At 42.8% G+C, this 23,880-nt stretch overlaps 1 protein-coding gene across 1 annotated transcript in view; it reads left to right on the forward strand.

Moving 5' to 3' along the window:
* LOC132907226 (uncharacterized) overlaps positions 1-23,880 on the forward strand; it is a 180,710-nt gene that overhangs the window by 144,464 nt on the left and 12,366 nt on the right. The window contains exons 4-12 of the mRNA XM_060960106.1: positions 3,527-3,663; positions 5,307-5,595; positions 6,439-6,710; positions 9,963-10,115; positions 11,038-11,232; positions 11,904-12,292; positions 14,916-15,152; positions 19,434-19,613; positions 22,719-22,866. Coding sequence (XP_060816089.1) covers positions 3,527-3,663; positions 5,307-5,595; positions 6,439-6,710; positions 9,963-10,115; positions 11,038-11,232; positions 11,904-12,292; positions 14,916-15,152; positions 19,434-19,613; positions 22,719-22,866 — 2,000 coding nt within the window. The remainder of the gene's footprint in view (positions 1-3,526; positions 3,664-5,306; positions 5,596-6,438; positions 6,711-9,962; positions 10,116-11,037; positions 11,233-11,903; positions 12,293-14,915; positions 15,153-19,433; positions 19,614-22,718; positions 22,867-23,880) is intronic.

A 23,880-nucleotide genomic window follows, 5' to 3' on the forward strand; every position in this document is an offset into this window, starting at 1 on the left:
ACTCTTTTTATAGGGATGGGAGGACATTCTCAAGTTCCACTATCCCCACAGATACGTGCAACCCTTTTCCTTCTACTCGTTTCAGGAAATCCAATAAAAAATGGAAGTTCGAAGTTGCAGCTAAACCCCAATAGCACCGATATTCAACCAGTCGCCGAAACTTTCTGCGAAATATTCGATACTTCTTCTATTTCTCTCGCGATACGAGAATTCACAGCATCCACCGCAATGCGCATCCTGGATACTAGAGGAGTTTAATCATCTCGCTAAATTAAAACTCGAGTTTCAATCCACCGGCTGGGCCAAATAATTAAGCGTGAATAGCCGCATCCGTCAAAATTAGAGCTTAATGAAGCCGAAACATCGGTGGAAAATAAAACGAATATTCTCCGGTTATCATTTCTGGATAACACACGAGGAACGTGGTCGACAACGGAAATTCTCCGACCGAATGGCCGCAAAGAAGAGGTACCTCGCGATTTGCGAACGTTGAAATTAAATTTCCAGCTAATTCTACATTACAGAATATTCCATATAGCGGCCCTAGACGTCTAGGATTCATTATCGATAATTACAATCGTCCTCTGGTTCCTAAAATCACAGATAATAATTTCTATAGAGATCCATCCAATTTTCAAATTACCGCGGAATTTAAAATTCCGACGGACGATCGTTTTTCTACCGAGTATCTCGGCTCGTATAAAATGGAATACGTTGAAAGGCGTAATGGCATTTCCAATGGCGAGAAGCGAAACTAACAGGTGAAACGTTTCGTGTAGATTCGACGGACGATGAAAATTGGCGAGGTAATCTAGTTATAGCGATAAGTTACGACGCGGGGAAGACAAGGTGGCCAGATTTCAGGCGCGCTATTAGCCAGGCAAACTAGGATTCTGATTAGGAATGAGACCCCGATGCCTGGAAATGGCGTGCATTGTGTTCTCGGCCCATTCACCCCGTCGATAGCGTGTCCGTGTGTGTTTTTGTGAGAGCGCGCGCGCATCTGTATATATGTGTATACGTTCGTATTGGCCCACCACCGACGTTAGCCTCGATCTCCATCCTATATATACGCGCATGATGAGCCCTTGAAGCCCCACAATGAACTAGTATTGTAACGTAGCCGTCCTGCACAATGTAATTCTGCACGGAGCATGCGATAGAGGAAGCCAAAGTAACTTAATCAGTGAGCGAGTTTCGGTTTCTTTGACATACACGATACAAATTTTTCAACGATTATGCTACCGTTCTGGAAAATCTGTCCTCGGCGATGAACTCGAGGATCGTTCGTTGCGCAAAAAAAAATAAATACGCGTAACGCTCGCGAAAGTATTCCAACAGTCTCAGAAACTTTCTATGTACATGTAGGATCTTTACTACAATTAGTTTAATTACAATGACGTTGGTTAAACAGGAAACGATGGTTGTTTAACGTGGACTAATCACTATTACGTATTATAATCAAGACAACTAGATAGTCAATTTGCAACTCTCGTCACCACGGATCCAACGCTCTCTCTCACGCGGACCACACTCTCTCGACAACGCAGTTCGCACTCTCTGACTTCTCAATTGACACTGACTTCGTCTTTTTCCCTTAGCATCCCTTTGTCTTTTGTCTTAGCCCCACGTGTCTATTGTCTTAGCACGTGTTCCGCAACCGCTCGTCGCTAGGGTCACGCAGGCCTTTTTCGCGAAACTATTCGATCGAAGGACCGACGATACATTGTTGGGCCTGTCGGCACTTCGGCTTTCTCGCAACATTGTTTATAAGTTCGCCCAATATCTCTTGGGCTTTTCGTCCACGATACTACATATATATAGTGTACAAACTGTGTGATTTGAAAATATATACTGTAAATGTATGAAATTTGCAAGATATTTATTGGAAGTACGCGCTTCGTAGAGATCGCCAAGGTATTTGAATTTTTCGCAATAATATGACGAGATTAATTATTCGCTATAATGTAAGTTACGATATGGCGAGACCATATTTAGCACGAATTATACGTTTAAGACCACTGTTCATTCTGTATGGTTTATAATTTTTCGCATGGTATATATGTGCAATAAACGTGTTGTAACTTTTACGTAGATTTTCAGACTGGTTTCCAATTTTACTAGTATAATCACGATAGTCGTGTCTCATTACGCAGCTAACAAAGTTTCAAAAAGTTTCATACAATGCACATAATATATTCATGCAAATTTTCCACTGGTAGGTGTTCGAATACTTTCGCGAGCCGCTACGCGTACGCCACGAATATACTTTAATTACTGAATTTTTAGAAGAATACCTATTTTTCCACTATACCGGTGAAATTCGTTACCATAATTATTTATCCCCGTTACTCGTCTACAAATTATTATAGCGGTGTACCGTAGCGTATTATAAGTTTTGGCGAGAATTTGATCGCTCTTCCCCATTAATTCCCCAGCGCGCGTTTCGACAAAATTTATGAAAAGGTATCGCAGTTTGTATACGCCATTCATCGACTCAACATCATTCTACATTCGCGAGTGGCCATTAAAATTCAGATCCATTGATCGCTAATTTAAAAATAAACACATTCGCGTTATTTCGTAATTATAATCGAATGAAACTAGTTACAGAAGTCGCTTTGATCCGCGATTTTAAAGATACTTTTGTGAAAGCTTCGTATCCATTCAGCGCGTTCAATTTATCGCAAATTCAGTAACGGTTCGTGTTACCTCAAAACGTCCATGACCTCGAGGTATCGATACGTCGGTTCGTTCGACGTATCGTTGCACGCATTTCAAAAACAATACGAGTGCTTATGAATAGAAGTTATACGAGCGAAAAGCTATAGGAATCCGGCTTTTCCATGATAGTTCGATGATTAGCGCCTGATCGATACACGTTGGATACGTCGCGTTGCCCCGTAGGAAGTACATACGTTTCCTTTCACGACGGACTTTGATCGAGAACCGGTGTTCTCCTTTTAACTCGAGATAGAGGAGATCGCGACGAATCGAATTTTTCTGCGGAAAACGATCGAGCAAAGGAAACTAGCCCGAAGCCATCGATAATTCATCGAACGCCCCAGCCGATTCTTTGCCCGGTCGACCTCGAAATTCACCTCGATAAACCCTTTGATCGAGTCCCCGATACCGATTACACGGAAATTTGGCCGAAGATTTCTGCCAAGGACGTTCGATCGAGCGCGATTCCTTGATTTGACGTAGCGAACGAAAGGAAAGTACAGTCGCTTGGCTCGGTTAAAAGTTCCAAAGTAGAACGTACACGTGTGGAGACATCGCAAAGCCAAATCTCGCTACCTAGATAATTAATTTCAGTGATAAATCGTAAATTCGTGGATATCGGTAATATTTCTCCAACTTTAGATTCGTAAGAGCGCGCTTCTCAACTTGTTGATCGTTCGACCGCGCCATTAGAATCGAAGCTCGATTTTCTCGCGTTCAAGCGACCTGCAGCCAAGTAAGTTGGGCGACAAGACGATCGATAATGTTTGTTTCAGAGAGGTCTTTGTCCTTCGTGTTTCAGCCTGCAATAAAACATACTACGGGGACGTGGGTAAAACTTACGACCTGGAGCTCCATCGACCGAAGGAGGACAAGGTGCCTTACATTTGCAAGCTCACCTTCAGCGCACCGGGCGGCGATCTGGGAGACATCATACAGGCAAGTTTCCCCGAAAGCCTCTTTGATTATCCTCCGTAACAAAGACCCTAACCTAGACCCGAACCTGTATTCCTAATTAACATACAACCTGAATGGCTGCGTGGAGTAATTAGACAAGTAACGAGGTATCTTGTAAATGCACCATCGCATAATCGAAGCTACCAAAGAAATTTACATCCGTCTGAGTGCAACTTTTCGCTAAATCGCGGTATAGTTTCGAGGGCGAAAAAGACAGCCGAGAAACGTTGCTGTTTTCTCCGTTGAAAAGACGCGCCAGATATTTAAAAAAAGAGAAAAAAAAAGGATAGGTAGAAAAAGGAGAAGGAATAAAAAAGAACCGACAAGAAAGATGGAAAGAGAGAGAATTGCGGGAAACAAGGCAGAACCGTGGTCTGCCAGACGAGCAGAAATTAACGGTGGAATTTTTAATAACGCAAATTGCTTGGATTGCGTCAGTTAGCCAGAGGGAAGCATAACCGAACGTCGTTTCGCGGCCTCGAATACTTTCGTAAACGGAACGAACGAGCGGTCCGAAAGTTTCTTCCGTGCGCTGCCAAATTTATTTATACGCGGCCTGTTTGCCAGCCTCTCGCGGCTCTTTTCCGCGTGTTTGCTGTTTTTATCAAAGCCACTCTCTCTCCACTGCTCGCGCGGCTCTTTCTTTCTCTCCGATGCTCTATCTCCGCCCCTCGGGGAACGTCGATATTTTAATCGTCGTCGGATCATTCCACACGGGATTGATACTTGATAACTCGGTTACTCGCGCAGAACCGAAAACTAGAGGGGTGAAAGAGATCGAAGAGCTGTTCTGCGAGATGCTCGCGCGTATGCTTACCGTTAGAATATTCGACGCGGTAATGCATTGCCGGATATTAGCGTTTAATGGCGCACGATGGAAAGTTTCGAAAGGAAAATGTTACTACCGAGAGCTTCGAGCAAACAGATATATCTAATCGGTATCTCTCGAGCATCCAACAACTTGGAGGATTTCTATCGTTACTCGATGGAATATTAGATCGAAAAATTGCAAAAAGAGAAACGAACGTCTGACGAAAGTAATCTTTTACCACTGAATACTCACTATGATTCAAAAGTTCAATGGTACAGAGATGTAGTACCAGTCATTCATAGGTCATGGCGGCTAACTGCGCTTCTCGAAATTTTTTAAACGAGCCACGTACTTCTGATCGATGCTTATCTCGTATGGAACTCCACCGATCGGAAGGAAATTTCAGTTAATGTGCAACTAACTGAACTTTTGCTGGCTGAATTCGCTTATCCGAATACGAGTTCCTATTACGTGCGCGAAAAATAATGAGGAAAATTGAACTCCGATTATATAAACTATTTATCCCCTGACAAGTTCAAACGACTGTAGTGCTACTGTAATTTCATCAATTTTCTCTGCTGTTTGTTTCATAGAGTTAATCGATCTGGCAAATAGATCATATTTGCGTGTGTAGGTGTGCGAACGCAAAGCTGTGAACACTTTCGCGTAATAATATAATTTCTACAGCCGCGAACCCGTTAAAGGAAACACGATAAATTCCACGATGTTCCGACTTCTCGAAAAACTGAGAGATTACAGAAAGAGCGTAGTGTCGTAGGAAGTTTAATCGACGTTACGGTGCTGGCGATTTCAGTTGACGTTCGACAGCTTCACCCTGGGGAAATTCGTGTCGTTCACGGCGGAGGGCTGCCCGGACGGATCGCTGCAGATTTCGGAGGCCCAACGGCCGGACGTTGGTGGCCTCTGGTGCGGAACGTCCTGGGGTCCCGCGATTTACTACAGCGAAACCCAGACCGTCTCCATCACGCTGAAGCTGCTCAGGCTCAGTAAGGATCAGACGGGATTCAATTTCGACTTCAGGATGGTGTACAAGATGATCAGGAAGTCGGACGCCGTGGCACGCTACGGGAATCCATTCGTCGGTACGTACGTCTCCGTCTTCTTTCGCTCTCTATCATGATTTGTTTCCACGCCGATGCTCTTACGTTGATAACTTCGCCGCTCGGATGAGACGAAATTTACATAAGCTGGATACTTTTGAAAACAACGCGGTTCGAGTTCTTCGGTGTCGAGATCGTCGAGTTCCTCGTGGACGGAAATCGAAGTTTCTTGTAAAGATTTTCTTTATCTCAAGTCGAGATGGATTTAGTCGTTCTTTCCTTTTTTCTGTCTTTTTTTTTCTTTTTGCTGCATCCTTGTGTGGAGGCTGGCGTCTTGTAGTAACGTTGATAGCCAACGACGGTGATTATTAAATTAATTACGTAACTAAATCGTAAAGTGTTTTAAAGAACCATTCTCACGATACGATGAAGCTTCGTTTATATGAACTCGCCGGGCAACAAATAGTTTATCCCTTAAATAGTTTGTCCATTGCGTTCATATAAACGAAGTTCTACCCTGGCTACTTCAGATACTCTTTTGATTCAACGACGTTCCATGGAGATCACAATTCTATTTTCCAAGTAGATTATATTTCAATGCTACGTGATTCGTTTAATTATCAATAATCGTCGTCCATTTTAGCCCAGACAAACATAACTTTACAAAACAGATTATATGTAAAAAGAAGAGTCATTTGTTAAAAGGAAGGTACAAAAACATCCATTTTATAAAATATATATAAAGATATACGAGATTGCAGGAAAAATCATCGATTTAAAATGGATATATACAAATATCGATCTTGTAAAATATATAGAAAGACGTACGATTACGAAATAAGCAAAGAAGATAGAACAAAGAAGAAGTAAAAATGACGATTCCAGGTATAACGCAGCCGACAGGAACACCATCTTCGACGGAACTGACTTTGTCGACGTCCTCGAGCGACTACGCGAACAGCTCGATGGCGATGCCGGTGCAGATGGTCGAACAGCCATCGACCACGACGAAAGCAAGCAGCGAGCAGTACCTCGGGGATCTGATATCCGGAACCTACTGTTCCCGCATATTCAGCGACTGCGACCGGAAGAAGTGCAGACTACAGTCTCCCAACTTTCCCGGATTGTACCCGCGCAATCTCACCTGCTACTACGCGGTAAGCCCGTTCGAAATTTTCCACCCCTGGAAACTTTCGAATAACCACCTGCCGCCCTGTAAACATGAAACGCCGAAGAATAGCGCAGAAAATTTTCGCAACTTCTTCCGTTTGCCGGATAGGGTTCTTCTCGAGGAAAAATAGCTTTCTGAAAAGTTCCTTCCTTCTTTGATTGATAGAACTTGATAAAAGTTTCTCTCGTTCGATAATTTACTTTTTTTTATATATAAGCACATATAGAAATAATATTTCACGCAAGGAGACGATTAGAAATTGTTCGCTCGCTGAGGTAGCTTCTCTTGAAAAATTGTTTCTTGGAAGATTCTTTTCTTCCAATATGGAAGACTTACGAGTGCTCCTGCTACGTTCCTATCTTCTTAGTTTATGTAACATCTCGCGTCGGGTTGGAAGACTGTTTCTTTCGAAAATTAATAGACGAAGGAATAAAGTTCGAGACTTGACGATTTCCTAGCTTCATGGGGTTACATGGAATTCGTGGAAAATCCTTTTAGCAAATGATCTAGGATGTTAAGCTGTAAACTCGCACGATACTTAATATCGAATTAGAAAATCGTTCGTACGAACTGTAGAAGCCTTCGCTGTTTATTTTGTACCGCAGAACTCGAATACGGGATCATAAATCTGTAGCGCGCAGTCCGTGGCGACGATTCCAGAGACCGCCTTTCTTAGCGAGTTATTTGAAAATTTATGTAGCTGTCCGAAGGAAGAATGAAGTTGGAACGAGTAAGTCGCGCGGTACGACGAAGCTCCTTCGTTGGAAATGGCTCGATTTCTGCTGTTTACGTAATCCTTGGAGGTTCGTGAATTTTCTAACTTCCCCGCTGTTAGTGGACATCCGAGTTGTAATAGCAAGGAAGAAAATTTATATAAAATAGCAAATGCAAATTCTGGTAGAGAAGCGATCAACGTGTTTGCCTATAACCAACGTGATTTTTTTACTTTCACGATATTCACATTCGAAATAGCGGCTTTGATGTACGCATAGTACGCATAGCGAAAATGTTCGAATATTTATAAACTACTTTTACGAATATATTAGTCGTGCGCGTTATACGAAAGTAGTCGACTATCAGGACTACATCTATCTTATATAATATCTCACAACTTTTATATGCATTCTCAGATTGCTTTCAAACCTTATCACTGTGATCATGGTTGTCCTTTCTCGTCATAGACCTCGATAAAATTTCCAAATCTCTAAAACATAACACGCACGATATGAACATGAAAGTTTCCTACGATAAGCGTTCAAATACTCTCGTAAGAAATACTACGAAGCAAAATCGTGCACGTAGGATCTGGTTGTACGAAATTACTTGAAATCACAAATTACTAATTGTTTACGAACGCAATTGTAAAACCCTGAAACATCCTGCGGACAAGGAAGTCCACGATGATCCGCGAGGATGTCGATGAGAGGGTCTTGGCTAATCGAAATCTCGACGGCGCTCTAATGAATATTAACAAAGCTGTTCTGTGGAGCGTGAAAGGAAAGGGGTGTGACGTTGGAATGTTCCCCGTGACACGCGAAACGTTGCGGGCTAATCCGAGGAACGGTATTTCAGGTCGAAATCGCACGACGGTCCGAGCAAATTGAACGGGTCGATGCACGGGCTCGGTTTCGGAACGAAGAGGAACGAACGCAACCAACGTTGGCATTCCGACGAAAATTTACGAGGCACCGCCACGAGTATACAACCCGCGCACCATTATTCTCCTTTTGCCCGCCAAAGCCGATACGACCCGCTAAATACACTTCGATACGACCACTGAAATTTTCTGCACCCGCTTCTCACGAAAGTTGCGCCAATTTCAATGTCGTTTCCACGACAGTCGCAACGAGGTACTTTCGTTACACGAGCAATGGAGATTGGATCGTATGGCCTGGTAAACAGGGAAGTAGAGAGGCTGGTTGGACTAGAAATAGGGGGAAATAAAATGAGGACGTTAAATGGCACGTGTGACGCTCGAAGTGTAATCGTTCGATAAGAAACGTTGATTAAGACGATAGGATCGAGACAGGAGAGCGCTCGATGCGACCATATCGCAAAAAATGAAAGACACGCGCACAATGGTGTGTAAACGTTTATGCTTTTGCGAGGGACGTACGCGATGGGAAATACGCGATCGCGGCGGTGCTTTGATCGAGAAGTAATTTAATTTACCACCCTCCTCTGAACGTGGTTCATTCGATTAACCGATACACCTCTCTGATTCGAAGTTCGATAAATTGTTTTTCGGATAATATATAAGCGACACGAACATGCGTGAAGATGGATAGATAGATATAAGCGTAACAGTAGAGATAACGTTAATAAACAGGCTAAAAGAACAGGATTACGAAAGAAATGTGTTGCAATACAACGATATTTCATAGGCATAAGTACCCTTACACAGGCACCCACACAGGCATTTGAACAGGACACTTACACAGATCATACTCATTGCTGTATAGAGAGTGGGGTTCAAAGTATTTAAGGGATCATGGGTCACTACCTACGCCTAGTCTGAGAGTAACTGGCCAACAATCAACAATTCCTGTATACGTTGTTAATTATATCACTCGCTTATATACATCAGGTTCTGTAGTTTTGTTTAATAAATATCACTGAATATTATTTCAACATAAACATTGTGTCTTCCACAGATTATTAATCTTAACTTCAAGATTAAATTCTAAATGGATGAAACGAGAGCGTGGGATGAACGTATGGTTAAGATAAAAGCGACAAAACTGCGAACCAAAGTCTCTTTTTTTAGTCTAGGAATAAAGATTATTATTAATTCGATATAAGCGATAGAACGCAGAATATGGCCCATGCATAATCCACTTTTGGTCTGACGTCTGAAATCAGTCCGCCCTTTGTATCTACGATCGTTCTTTTCTTTTATCGTATCGGGTTATCGGACGAGTGTTAAACCTTTTTGAGGTCGGGTTTCTGCTCACAGATAAGAGAAATTCTACACGGATGGAATAATGGCATTACCCGATAGATTTTAGAGGATCACCGAACAGAATGATGTACATTTGGTTTAATTCGTATCATAGAAAAGTGTTGGAACAAAGTTTATAATTCAACTTTTATTTCTCATCGGACTTTACGATCCAAATTAGACTTCTTCGTAATCGTTATTCTTATGAAAGTTTATAATTTAGAAAAGGTTGAAAACTTATCCGGCCGCTCGGTACAACACCTTCTAAGTATCTTCCGTATTAATCTTACGACACAGGTGAGGCAGCACGACGTACCAGCAGGGAAACACGCCTTAATCTCCGTGAAACAGCCCCGGGGCCAATTGGTGGCCATAAGAGCGCGGCCAGCCACTCAAGCGGAATCATCGCCTCGCGAACTTCGCCTGTGGAAGGACTGCGATGTGGTTCAGGTACGTAGTAAAACCCGAAACGGCGAAAATTCCATGGATCGAGATAAATCCGAGACGTCGAACGATGGCTAGCCAGGGCGAAACCCCATGCACGTGACCGATGGCGCGGTATCGGCGAAGCCGAACGGTCGTTACGCTCGCACGGTAATTCCGGCGGGTGTGCTTCTTAAATCACGAACACTCTGCCGAATTTATCGATCCGCAGAGAAGAGAAACTATCGCCGTGTGTTCTAAGTTGATAAGCGAAATTTATTGACGGACTATAGGGCCAAGGTAGATAAGAAAGATAACACGAGAATCCTGGCGAGTGGCTTCAAAATAGCCGACGAAAGTTTGCGGATGTACGTCAAACTGCTCGAAGTCGGAGCCGATCGAGCGATTCGATTAATTGTTTTCTGAGAAATTGAAACGCGATCTTCTCGAGATTTACAGTGGCTACGAAAAGTGTTTGCTCGTAGCCTTATGTTCCGATACATTTCCTCAACGGGTTTTCCGTTTTATTTACACGGTATGAAATTTTTCGTAATCGCATGAAAGTATTACTAAACGATACAAAATTTATGTAATTGATATGTAAATGCTATGATAAGTACAATTGTATGTAAATACTCTTTGCAATGGTATAAGAGCCAACCAGTGTTACAAGATTATTTATATTTTATGCGCATATTTGATATTTGTAATTTAGTATTTTACTTTACATTTATGTTTGGATTTCTGCAGAACTTTGTTATCTCCGCATCGTCCTGCAAACTTCATCTGTGCGATACAAAATACGCCAAAGACTTTTCGACTAACCGTGGCTGTTCTAAAAATATTCCATCGATTCTAACTAAACAGTTGCAGTTCCTTTTTTCGTCGTACCATTTTTCCCACCGAATGGTATTAATTGTAAGAAAAGGAACGTCGTTTTGTCCCACAGGACTACGTGACCGTGTATGATGGCTACACGACCCGGGACCCGGTGATCCTCAAGTTCTGCGGAGGTGGTGAGCCGGTGCCGGAAGCCACTAGCAGCGGAACCGAGATCCTGGTCGAGTTCACCACGTCTCCTTACGGCACGTTCCTGCATCCAACGCCGCCGCATTCGCTCCACGGCTTTCAATTAGAAGTGCAAGTACGTGGTAATTCTGTTCAAACATTCATGGGGCCGGAACAGCGTGCTTTACACCTGACGGTGGCGAACTACCACCCCCTTGGTTCACGGATCGCATTTAAATGGTTGGTCGGAGCAGCCACCGTTACCACAATTTTCTTCGGGAACGACGAGCCAACGAGATAATGAATTTTAGGACGGGGATTCTTCTTTCCTCCCTTTTTTCCTCTCATTTCTTCCTTTTTTCTAACGAGTTAAGAGACGTTAATGTTGATGAATTCCTTTAGAATTGAGTAACGAATTTTAAAACTCGTATCGCACCCTTTCCTCTACCATCCTTTCTCATCTGTTTACTTTCTTTTCTATAAACATTTATAAGGATTAATAAATTCCTCTGTTTTCTACGTAGTAGCTAATCGTCTAAAAACTTGAATTCCTGTTGGAACGGCAACGACCATCGTTGATGAAGTAGAACAAACTCGAGCGATATACTCAAACGATAAACCGTCGAAGTTCTGATGTGCCTGGTACAACGTAGGTTATCCTTGAGTTTCCAACGTGAATTCCCTCTCTTATTCGTAATAATTCGAGAAATTAAAGTATAAACCTTGTAACGTCTACAGGATCAAAATAATTCTTCCGTCTTTCTCCTGGTTCCTATCTCGTTGTTTCCCAACGAACTGTGCTTGCAGGTGAAGTTCGTGGACGCCGACTCGCCGACGTACGCGAAGAACAAACATTGCGAGTTCTGGCTGCAAGGCAGCGGGGGTGGTGTGCTCGCATCTCCACGGCATTCCTTGCCACGGAACAGCACGTGCCTGTATCATCTTCGCGGCGCTGGGCCGGCGCTTCCAAGTCCAACGCCACCGCGTCCTTTGCCCAAGTTTCCAGAGCAGAGGCCGGGAACCGTGTGGAGGAGACTGCCACCGCAACCACCTCAGCCGCAGTTCCGCGTCTGGCTGTCCATCCTCAAGTTCCACGTAGGCACCAGCTTGTCAAGCAGCGACGAGGACTGCTCCACCACCCTTATGGTGTGGGACGGCGAGATGATGCCACTCTCCGAGTGCTACGATCTTGCCTGGTCGGTTTAATCCCCTTTGATTAATCGCGAATGCCTCGTTAGAGTTGACGAGCTTCCGCTTGTTACGCTAGTTTTTCCGGAAAACCGATCTTCGTCTTCGTGTTTCGTTCGAGTTCCTGACGAAGGCTCAGTGACTCGAGTGTTCTTCGAGCAAGACTACGATTATAGTGGATACGTGTCCCCATGGATATCAGAACAATCTTATGACCAAACTACGTGCTTTCGTGCAAATTCCTGATCTTTTAAAGATCTAATTTTAAACAGATGAAACCTAAGTAGAAATTTGTTTCATCCACTGAATGTTTTAATAAGTATAATACAAGCTGTCCCAGTATTGACGGTACAACCGTCGACGAGGTGATTGTACATGAGAAAATAAGTGGAATATATGAAATACATTTTTTTTACTCGAAGCTTTGTTTTCGAGAAAGTCGACTTTGGATTTCCTCCGAGTACGCATGCACTTGACTATATCGTGGAACACAAACCATATGCCATAGGTTTATGAGTTACAATAAGGCACGTGATTCTTAAGATTTACTTCATCGATGCAAATATTGTTGAAAGTGCTGGTCACCGGTACCGCATACGCAGCTGTGCTCTCCGAGTTAGATTTTCATGCACGCTTTCCACCGTATTTTCCCTTTTCCCTCGAACGCGAAAATGTCCCTCGCTTTTAACTGTGGTAGACTCGTGTTGTCTTTGGAATAAATTTTTGATTGAACATGTACGCTTCTACATAAATGGATAAAGTAAATAATGGTTTGTATCGAGATCCATTTAACCACGACATAGTCAAACGCATACGCACTCGGAGGAAATTCAAAGTCGATTTTCTCGAAAAGAAAGCCTCGAGCGAAAAACATGTATTCCATATATTCGACTTATTTTTTCATATACAATCACTCGCTTCGCGATTGTAGCATCAATACCGTAACACCCTGTATTTCGAATATTTCGTGTATGTTTGAACATCGTGCACATTTTCTGCGTTTTTGCAACTTTAAATTTCCTGGAAACGCGTAAAAATCCGCGACCTACTTATGACTATGTATATGCACTTCGGTGGTTGGATGTTTCGTTCGTCGGAACGACAGTTTATTGGAACGCACATCCACTGTAACCATAGAGCTTCGTACGAAACGACCGCTGGAAGAAATATAGCGAGATGTTCAATTGAAATACAAAGCAGCCACGAATCCGTCTATGCAGTGACATTCAGGGTTGCAGACATGTACGATTCGGACCAAAGTGATCTTTAAGATATCTTACTTGATTGGGTATATGTTAGCGTACAAAATCGAGTCCTAAATCAAGAACATCACGATTATTGCCAGTTGATGTCCGCGCAACTTTCTTCGCTGATATCATCGATAGCATCCGTGGAGACGCCATTTCCCAGAGGACTCGTGAAAGCAGGAATCGATCTCTGACAAACGCAAACAGAGATCTTCAATCCGTCGATTCTCCTTGCGGAACATCGATCGATGCAGTGACATATGACTTACGGCATTCTACGTTTTCCAATAGTAATTGAACCAAAGTTAAGATATTAATAGCTTTTGCGATACGATCATCAAATATCAATCAACGTAACGACTCGGGGAACCGCTTACGTGGTCTCAGTTTTTCTTGAAACGTCAAAATGTATTTCTCACAGCTCTCGTTTCCTCGGATCTGTCGAAATTCCTCGTCAAAATGCTCGAACGTTTGTCGAGTCTATAACCACGTTCTATTTCTTCCACGCGAACCGCACGCGAGAAAAAGATCGTCGAGTTCTTCCTGTCTGACCAAAATTCGTGAACTCTACTGTAGCGGAGTCTGCGCTGCTTTTATATACTGCACGACCAACGGCTAAACCACGAGATCCTCGTGTTTGCTTCTGTTTAGTTTGCTTTCTTGTTACGCCATGCTGTTAACAGATCTTCTTGCCTGGATGTAGTTTGGTTTTTCTTGTCCGAGAGTTTGGAAGGGGGTTTGGGTTATGTAAAGAGGTTTCGGGTAACTTGTCCCTCGGTTCAGAAATTTCTATGCAGCGATTCGGATGATTTATAGGTAGTCCTCGGTGTTTGAAGCTCGGAAATTAGTGGAAAGTAGATTCGCCCATGAACCGTAGACCGGTGTCCCGCGTTTCTTATCTTACTCCCGTCTTAGATAACGATCTTCATTTCGTTACGATATGTCAAAGTAGAAAATGACGAGATTAACGAGAAAATTAACGCTGCAACGATTCTCCGATCTTTATACGCATCTCGAACATCCTCTAATTTTCCTTTCGCTACGATTTATAATCGTTTAACGAGATCAACTTAAGACAATATTGAAACGAGAAATCGTACGCATCGACGATAGCTTTCTCGTATTTCGTTCAAACCTGAAATATTTTTCAAAGAAATACAATTACGTCGGGAATGACCGAAAGAACGCAGCATGGTCCGCACCAATAAAAAGGATTTCCAATTAGACGAGTCTCTTGTAAAGCTCACGTGACGCGTTATTCACGAAGATTCTATCGTCGCCTTTCTCTCTTCCAAATTTCATCGCACAGACGCCACCCGCTTTATCCACGCTCCAGGCTACTTTAATCTGCTTCGATCTCACAAACATAATCCATCTCGAACAGCGAGAAAGAACACCAACGTTACGGAGACAGATCCGCCGAGCCATCGCACCCTCAGGCAGCTCGCCCCGCTGGAAACACCACCCTGTTGGCGCGTTATTGCAAGGACAAGGTGCCGCGAACCTGCGACCACGCCATCCTACAGAACACCAGTCGCCCCTGTTCCCTTGGCGAGAGTTTCGTATCCAGCGGAAGCAGTTTGACCATCGAGATGCGGATGGTCGAGTCGACGGCTCTCAGGCGAGTATAACTCGATTGCACGATACGGGGGGAAAGAGGGAAAGCGAAATGGGGATGAACGAAGAGAAGGGGAGAGGGACGGGGGAGAAAAGCGGTTTCCGTTTCAATTACACAGGCCGCGTGCCGTTTTGTTCGACATTGTTTCACGTGAGCGTTATCGATCGACACGGCCGCGTATTATGTTTTCTCTCGAGCGGCGATGTAATGAGATTTCGCCAGGAATATCCGCGGGAAACGAGCTTTTATTGGCCCCGACTTTTCCCGAGCTTCTCGAAAATTATCGGCAACGATCGGTGATTAGAGAACGAATCCTTTAGATATCTCGTTTAATCTCCCACGACTGTGAACTTCCTCTTGGTTGCGATACGCGAGAGCAACTGTTTGTACATCTATGGCATATTTCAAAGCGCGAAAGTTTACACGGTGCAGCATAACGCGTAAAGATAAATAGAAAAACAGTTTGTATTTAAATTGCATTAATATCCACGGTTTAATGAATAGCTATTACGAAGGAATTATTTGCAGCGATACGATAACGTAGGGATGAAAGAAAATAACACAGGAAACGTGGCCAGATCAGAGTCACATAGCATCGTAGGAGAATTAATACCTACAAATCGAAGCTATTGAATATTTTCGTGCGAGCTGAATTTTTCACTCGTTTTATTCGATATCTTTAATCTTCGATAATGGGAAGCGAAGATTATCGCAGACTGATAATCCACGACGAGAAAAAAGAGAGCCTTTAATCTTTCGCTCGATAAAACGTCGAGTAATCGTTTCTTTCGATCGACTGACGTTTAAGTCAAAGGGAACGAAACTTCTCGAGGCAAATTAAGATCGGAACTTGAAACGAAGATTTTGAACGGAGACGTATATTTCGCGTAGAAGCAGCTTCCTCGAGAAATCAGAGGTCGAAGTTCCGGTATTTCGAGATGTCGTGCTACTCTTTCCTTTTCCTCGTTTTTTCCCTCCCTTTCTGCGCGCTCAAGGGGTGGAAAGCTTTGAATATAAATTCAGACGAAATTTGCTCGTGACATGGAGCTCGTGGAATCGATACAGAACGTTACACGCGAGGAATGCGGAGGTTTTATGGCGACGCAGCGCAATATCTGCCGCACTTGCACGTTTTCGCTACCGACCTCCCGTCGTCAACCTCTTTTCTTCCGTTTCTCCGCCACGGTTCTCCCAATATCAGTTATTTATAAGAAGCGATTTTTCCTGCGCGTCGACCGCTCCCTTGCAAGTCACTGAAACGCTCAGATTCCATGGAGCCCGAGCCTTTAGAAATTTCTCTGTGAATTGAAAGTCAATCCTTGAACAAACAGCTGTCGCGGTGTTTTCTTCGCAATTACGTTTTCTAATTATTTCGTTTCCCTTCGTTTCGATATATCGAATTTGATTTATAACAACGCGATTAGAGTTAATAACTGTAGAAACACCGGCAACCGAAGCAGAGGAATTTCGCCAAAGAAATCGAAATGGCACGTGAACGAAGAAATATGTGACGTGGTCTGGTAAGGAAAGGGTTTAAAGCTTTGAAAAGTCTGTTAAGATCGTTTCGACTTTCTCGTGTTATTTCCTGAGGAAAAGCACCAAGCCAATTTTCTAGAATAATTATTCACTTCACGAGTTAACAATTAACGTCGTGTATTGATAACAACAGCAGACTTGTATCTATTGCGTTAAGAAAAATTACAAAACATCTTCAAAAAGTGAGGAAATCAACTATCTTCTTTTAAGAGGTAAAAGGGCTACCTTCATCAACCCTTTTCTTCTCGAAGGCCTAAAATAGCTGAAAACCAAGCAGACAAATTTACCACGGAGTGCGTAACTTTAAACGCGTTCATCTCGGAAAGTCATTTTCGCGTGTTAACCTCATTTTACCAGTTTCATTTTACCAGAGCACGTCTCGTGTATACAGAGTCGGCTACAAGTATTAAGATACCAGCTGATATTTAGTACAAACTGCATGCTCTTTGTTGTTTTTATTTTATATATATACACAAATATATAATGCAAAAATATATTATACCTACAAACGTGAAATTAAGACAGTATACTTCTCTTAGGAGGTAGCCATGGGATACGAAGAGGTTTTTGAAAATACAGACCCAAGAAGGGTAAAATGGAGATACAATTTTTTATTATGGGATATTCATTTCCCACGAGTTGCTAATGTTGGGGACGTAAAATTCGGTATGCAAACTCTCTATTAAAAATAAACACGCGTTGGAGCGTTCTTCGAAACTCACCCCTTGGTGGAAATAACGCAGAAGGGTTATGCTTTTTTCTCAAAGGATAAACGTGCCTCTCTATTCGCTAAAATCAGAAACGCGAAAATCGGCGTATGAACTATTCATTAAAAATAAACAAACACATATCGAAGCAAAGCAAATTTTTCAAAATTCAACTCCTGAAGGGTGTTCAAACAGAGAGTTAGCGATCGTTGACTCAAATACTGCCGCGGGCGGGCAGCTATTGCTATTATAAATCTGTTATTTCATTCATATATATATACGTACGGGATGCGATCGAATAACACGTACAAGCGAGCATGAGGTGATTCTATACGAAAAAATAAGACAAAACTATGGAATAAAATTGTTTCATTTAAGACTTGGTTTACGAGAAAATCGAGTTTGAAAATTGATCAGGTATATTTGAACATGGCTAATTCCGGACTAGACAGGATTAAATAATCGACAGGAGGTCGTTCTGCGTGTGAAAATAAGTCGAAAATGTGGAATACAATTTTTTCTCAAGACGCTTGGTTTCCGAAAAAATAAATTTGGCAATTTATCATACGCACGTAAGTACCAGATCGATTCGTAACTAAACAAAATAAAACCTCGAACGGAGAAATTGTATTTTATATTTATCACTTACTTCCGCTTCTACAATAACATCCTATCGGTCGTTTACTCATATACAGTCGGATAATTAGCCACGTTCAAGCATACTTTTTAAATCTCCAAACTCGATTTTCTCAAAAACTGATCCTTCGATGAAAAGATTGTATTCCATATTTTATTCTTTTAAATACCGTTTTTAATAACGTTAAGTATAAAAAAAGAAATTATAATATAAAATACCAAGTAAAGCAAAGATTGTTAGATGCTTTAACAGAGATGCGACGAGTATCGTGATATTTATGACCGGCGGTCGTGTTCGATAAACTGAAAATTGCGATTACCCTGTAAGACAAACAAATTTCTAAACTCTCTCGAGAAGAAAGAAGGAAAAGAGCAACCTAACCCGAGTAACTTTCATCCCCCTTGCGAAGAGCCTTGTTCATCCCTTCACCCTTTGCGATCGCATCGTTGGAAATGCCTTTCCGATATGCCATTATACAAGCTCGACCGAGGGAGTTCAATTAAATCGAGCGGATCTGGATAAAAAGAAAAGCATCGGGACTCGCGTATGCGAGCACGAGTCATTTTTTAATTGGCCGCACAAGGGGGCGGTGATGATCGAGGAATCGCCTCGTTTAACGGGTTAATAAAGCTAGGGGAAAGGGAGGGTCGTTTCATGCGGAAAGGATTAACTAGACCGTGCGACGCATCCGCGTTCCGTGCGGCTATCACGCTCGAATACGCGGTCTTCGTGTCGGGCTCGCAGTGAAAAATAAAATGTAAATAACCCCTTTTGCGACGTGCTTCGATAAGCGACAGACGTCGACAACCTGCGAGGGATAATTCCTCTCTATAGTATCGAACGTTGATGACCTGTTACGCGTTTCGATGAATAATCCCGTATTTTTAGCGCGTCCATACTTTTACGATCACGATCACGATGATGAGCATGTTCTCTATATACTAGAGACGCGTAGTGCGGTCTTTGTACCTGGCAAGAGTTGCATTCACCTTTCCGGTAATTATAGTTATCGTGTAATAAGAAATTTTCGAAAGGAACGAATTGCACAAAGTTTTTACATGGAAGCGTATATTTTATTAGGTCGAGTCATAGGTTCGTTCATATTTCGTTAAACGAATGCGATAAAATCTATCTGTTCGTGAAGCGATTTATTTCAATTTTCTAGAAATCTCCCATCGGAGAATTCCGACAGGTATTTTTACATTCTTCGAATAATATTCATAACATTTTCGAAAATCCACGCGCCAGTGAAATACGCTGGTGAATTTATTACTCTACCCAATCTACTCTATGTGTATATAAAAAGATCAGTGAAAATTTTCAAATTGTCGAGGTTCGACGTTCCACGTACCTTTAACAAGCTTCAGACGCATACCGATGACGAAATTTTTCTCCATTCCACAGGCCAGTAAATTTTCGCGCGCTCTACGAATTCGTGGATCTGCACCAGGACGGCGATCCTTACGGGAGCGAGCCGTGTTCGAGGATCTTCTACAGCCGCAATCGGGATCATTACCCCGATCGTAGATTCCAGGCGCCACGTGACATTTTCCTTTATGGCCGTGGCGGTGCGAAAAATATGAGGTGAGTCCACCTTACCGCCACTTAACTATTGTTCCAGACGCTTTCTCGATACCGTAATGTCCTTAAGGCCATGGTGAAAGACGAAGATCGGGGCCACTGAACGCCAGCTATAGCCTCGACGAGGATTTACGTCGCTCGGGGCAATTCCTGCTCTTTATCTTCTCATCGTTGTTCCTATATGAAAGAGAAAAATTTTAAATTATAAACAAAGAACTCGGCAGGAAAATTTGGAAAATAAATTCGTGAATGAGGAAATGATCACGAGTAGATAAATCTTTTTGCGCTGACGAGAAATGGAACAATAATTCTGTCGCTTCCGCCTCTCGATGTTATCTAAAAAGTATTGGATATCGAATAGAGAATTTACTCCAGGAATACTCTGCAAAATTAAGAACATCCAAACGACTGTCGCTTTGTTAAAATTACTCGTCGCCTTTATATCTGTAGCTTTCTACCGCATCTTGAGTCTTGCGCAACTATAAATCCCAAATAGATAGACGAACGTAAAAGGGTAGAGTAAAGCGTTATAGCAACGATAATCGTGTGCTTAACGATGGTAGGGGCAACGAAGTCAGGTTCGTCCCATGGGAATATGTAAAAGTTAACACTTTACCGACCGCTAGCGATTCAACAGCATACGCATGGTCCGACCGGCATCTCAGGCGCAGATTCTCCCTGGCGCCGGCTCTGTTTCGGTTTAGACTCTCCAATACCATTCTTTTCGTTCATCGCGAACGGTAAGTTTTACAAATTGGTATAAAACTGTGGGAGAATGGGAAAATGGGAAAATGAGAAAGATTGTCGGTGACGAAAAACCGATTAATAGGCTATCAGTCGGTAAAGTGTTAAGGAGAGAAGCAAGACGCGCGAGGTTTCAATCGATGATCTGTCCATTTAAAGGGCTGCCCGGAGAAAATGACGGGACGATCTAACGAGGACAAAATCTTTCTTTTTCCGTCGGCCGCATCCGGCTTGAACGGTGCTCCTTTTACGCGCAAACGATTCCGCGATTTCGAATGAGACGCACGTCAGTAGCTCGCCTCTTTGTTTCACCTGCAGAAGCGATAGCCGACCGTAAATAGAGCCTTTGTGCATCGCGACGAAAGTGTGCGCGTCTTTTTCTTCTTTTCTTTGCCCCTCTCTCTCTTCTTTTCTTCATCTTTTTTTTTAGAGTTTCGCTCCGCGTCTCGTCGCCTCTCGTGAAGTTCCTCGACCCTGTTCGGTATCGAGGGAGAAAAAGAGGAAGAGGAAGAGTCTTCTTTTCTTAGAATACCTTCGACAGTGTCGCCACAGTAGATCGCTCTTCGTCAGGCGCGATTATTTTCTGGCTGCTACTGCATCTTCTCATTCCTCCTACAATATATCTAGACTCGTCTGGAAATATAACCGACCAACGTTTCGGGAATCGCGAAGTTGGGAAATTTTTAACGAGGAAAAAGACGGGTATCGAAGCTGAGGTTTCCATGTGCTACAAATAGCGTTCACAGCTTCTTCCTATCTGCTGCAACTTCACGAGCTTAACAAACTTAACGAATTTCCTCGAAGTAAAATAAAGACGTTCCTCTTTAAAATTTCTCCAAATCACCTGGTAAACTTGAGCAAATCGACAACACCTGTTCTTCCGCTACAATCTTCCTCTCTCTTCCATTCTTCGAGATTTCTCGCAGCCCTCGAAACAGTCGTACAAGATCCTTGCCAACCTCCCCTATTACAGATTTCCCCCTATTTACCCTTCGAACCTTCTCCGCTTCCTCTAAACTCCACCTCAATCAACAAAACTCCCAAAAGGAAACACAAACATCGTCGAAAGTCCTACTAACACTGAATTTCGCCGTTTGCTTTCGACCTCGCGAGAACAACTCTCCAATTCCGTTACCGTTCATCGATCCTATCCCGCCGAAAGTTCCCTTGGCCGGCCATTAAAGCCGGACGTCCTGTTTTATGGGGCCATAAAATGGACTTTACGTCTTCGCGGCTGGTCCTTTCTCTTTTCGCACGACCGTGACTACACCTACTACTTTGGAAAGTCTTCGGTCATAAGGGGTGGCCCGGTCGTTATCGTAGATAAATGCAGCCCGGTTTTTCCAATCGATCGTCGCTCGCGTCGTTATTTGCTGTTCAAATAGAATTTCACTGCTGCTTCACGCGTGGACAGGCTGTATCGCTTGCTCGTTTATTTTGTTCGTAATTATGATTACGCGACACTCGTTGTCTGTGGAGAGGGACGAAACGCAGCGGCCAGTAGAATGTTGTAAAACTATCTCGGAAGCACTGCACGAGACATTTGTACAGTTTGTTTCTTTTTCTAGAAAGAAAGAGAGAGAGAAAAAGAGTTGTAATATTTCGAGGGTGAATGAGGTTTTTCTAGAACTCCTGTCGACGCGATATTTCCTTCAAAGTTGCAAAATTTCGAATTTTCTACCGATATTTTTTACGTTTATAGAATGCAGAGGAATTGCCCCCGATCGTTTTATTTTCTCCTGCAATCTGGTTCGTTACTACCCATCGCTGGCAAAAATTGTAAAAATTGTCCCGAATACTCGCCAGATATACGGCGGCGTGGAAAAATTCACAGCCAGATAATTTTTTCAAAAGGTGACAGAGCGGAAAGAATTTTAAATAACATCGAGGATGTCAGAGTATGACAAGTAAAAGGAAAAGCTATCTAAAAAAACTAACTAAAGTAACACGCACGCTGTTACGTTAATCGTATAATATTACCGAAACTTTTTTAAAATACCGCTTTTTTAAATCTATCTGGCCAGATACTTTTGCACGCCGCTATACTTTCTTATATTACCGCTTTCTACTTATCTACTAGAACTTCAAAACCGTGCAATACCATTAACGACATTAACAAACAAAACAAAATAGGCGAAACTTCGTCGAGATGATATGAGTCCGCGAAGTTTGCAAAGAAATAGAAACCGATGATTGCTTTGACCGCTGGTCAATTAACGAAGGAGAAACGTCATTGACCGGTCACTTTCCTCCTCGTAATCTCCTCGACGTGGTATCGATCGGGAAAGCGATTCCTTTGCGTGGCCGACCGGCCATGTAAATTCGATTAAGTGACACGAGTGCAGGCTACAACGGATTTTCCAGCTGCGTGTACAGATTCGAGGGCGAGCACGACGAGATCGTGAAGCTGCGGTTCAACAAGCTGTTGAACGGAAACCGGACGTGCCGCAGCGTCTCCAGTCCGGACTTTAATCGGCTGCTCTGCGTCGGATCGGACAACTTCTCCGTGAAGGTGAGTCGTACGACGACGTTTCCAAAATTTCAACGAATAAGAGTCTGATGCGTATGTACCACTTTCTGGGGAAAGACGATTTTCACGACGATTTTCACGACGAGTGTCACGTGTGTATACGCGTCACTTTGATTGCTGCCAATGACTGTGATAACGTACGAGTCGTAGAAAAATTATTGCAAAATAAAACAGGCATTTGCAAGTCATTGAGAAAAATAGAGGAGTGTTAGAACGTTTAGAAAATAAATTAATTCAGAGGAGAACGCAACAGAATTACGCAGAGAGAATAAGAAACTTTGGCTGTAAAAGTCACGTGCAGAAAACGCCTGGCCGTAAAAGCTACGCTCTTGCATAATTAAAACACCTAACGCGCTACTTGCGTTCAACGTTACATCGCCTTCCGCCGAAATATCTGTGTTATCGTGCCATATTCTACGTAGAACCGTATTTTACTGTTGGTTCAACCTTAACCAAAATGTGATTCGAGATTTCTATCCGTTCCTTCAAGACTTCCGCTACCTCTGGCGTAAGATAGTTTCTGAAGATAAGAGGACGTCGGGCGTGAATACGTTGGCTCGCACCTTGGAGGGAATCTCTGGACAAAGGCGCGTGAATCACGAAATTGTATTCAGTTTCTCAATTTTCCTTGTCTTTTTGTATTCAGCGCGTTTTCAATACGAATTGTATAATTTTGAAGAAGCACGCGTTTATCGCGCGTGATATCTTTCCACCTACGTATTGTACCTACAGGTCGTGGTTTATTCGCTCGTTCGATATCCTTTTCCTTTGTACGATCATTGAAAGCGTACTGAAGCGCTTCAGATTCTTCGTTTCACACCCTTTTTCCCGCGTGTAATAACGAGCCAGAGTCGCATGTTCCAATTAATCTTCGAACGAACTTCGAACAGGCATTGCTCCATTTTATATTTGCGCGACACGAGAGCACTAGAAGGGCCATTCATCTTTCCTGAATACAGTTGTTAACCCGACCAACTACTGCACTGTTCCGACAAA

The sequence above is a fragment of the Bombus pascuorum genome, chromosome 5, assembly GCF_905332965.1.
Source record: "Bombus pascuorum chromosome 5, iyBomPasc1.1, whole genome shotgun sequence".
NCBI lineage: Eukaryota > Metazoa > Arthropoda > Insecta > Hymenoptera > Apidae > Bombus > Bombus pascuorum.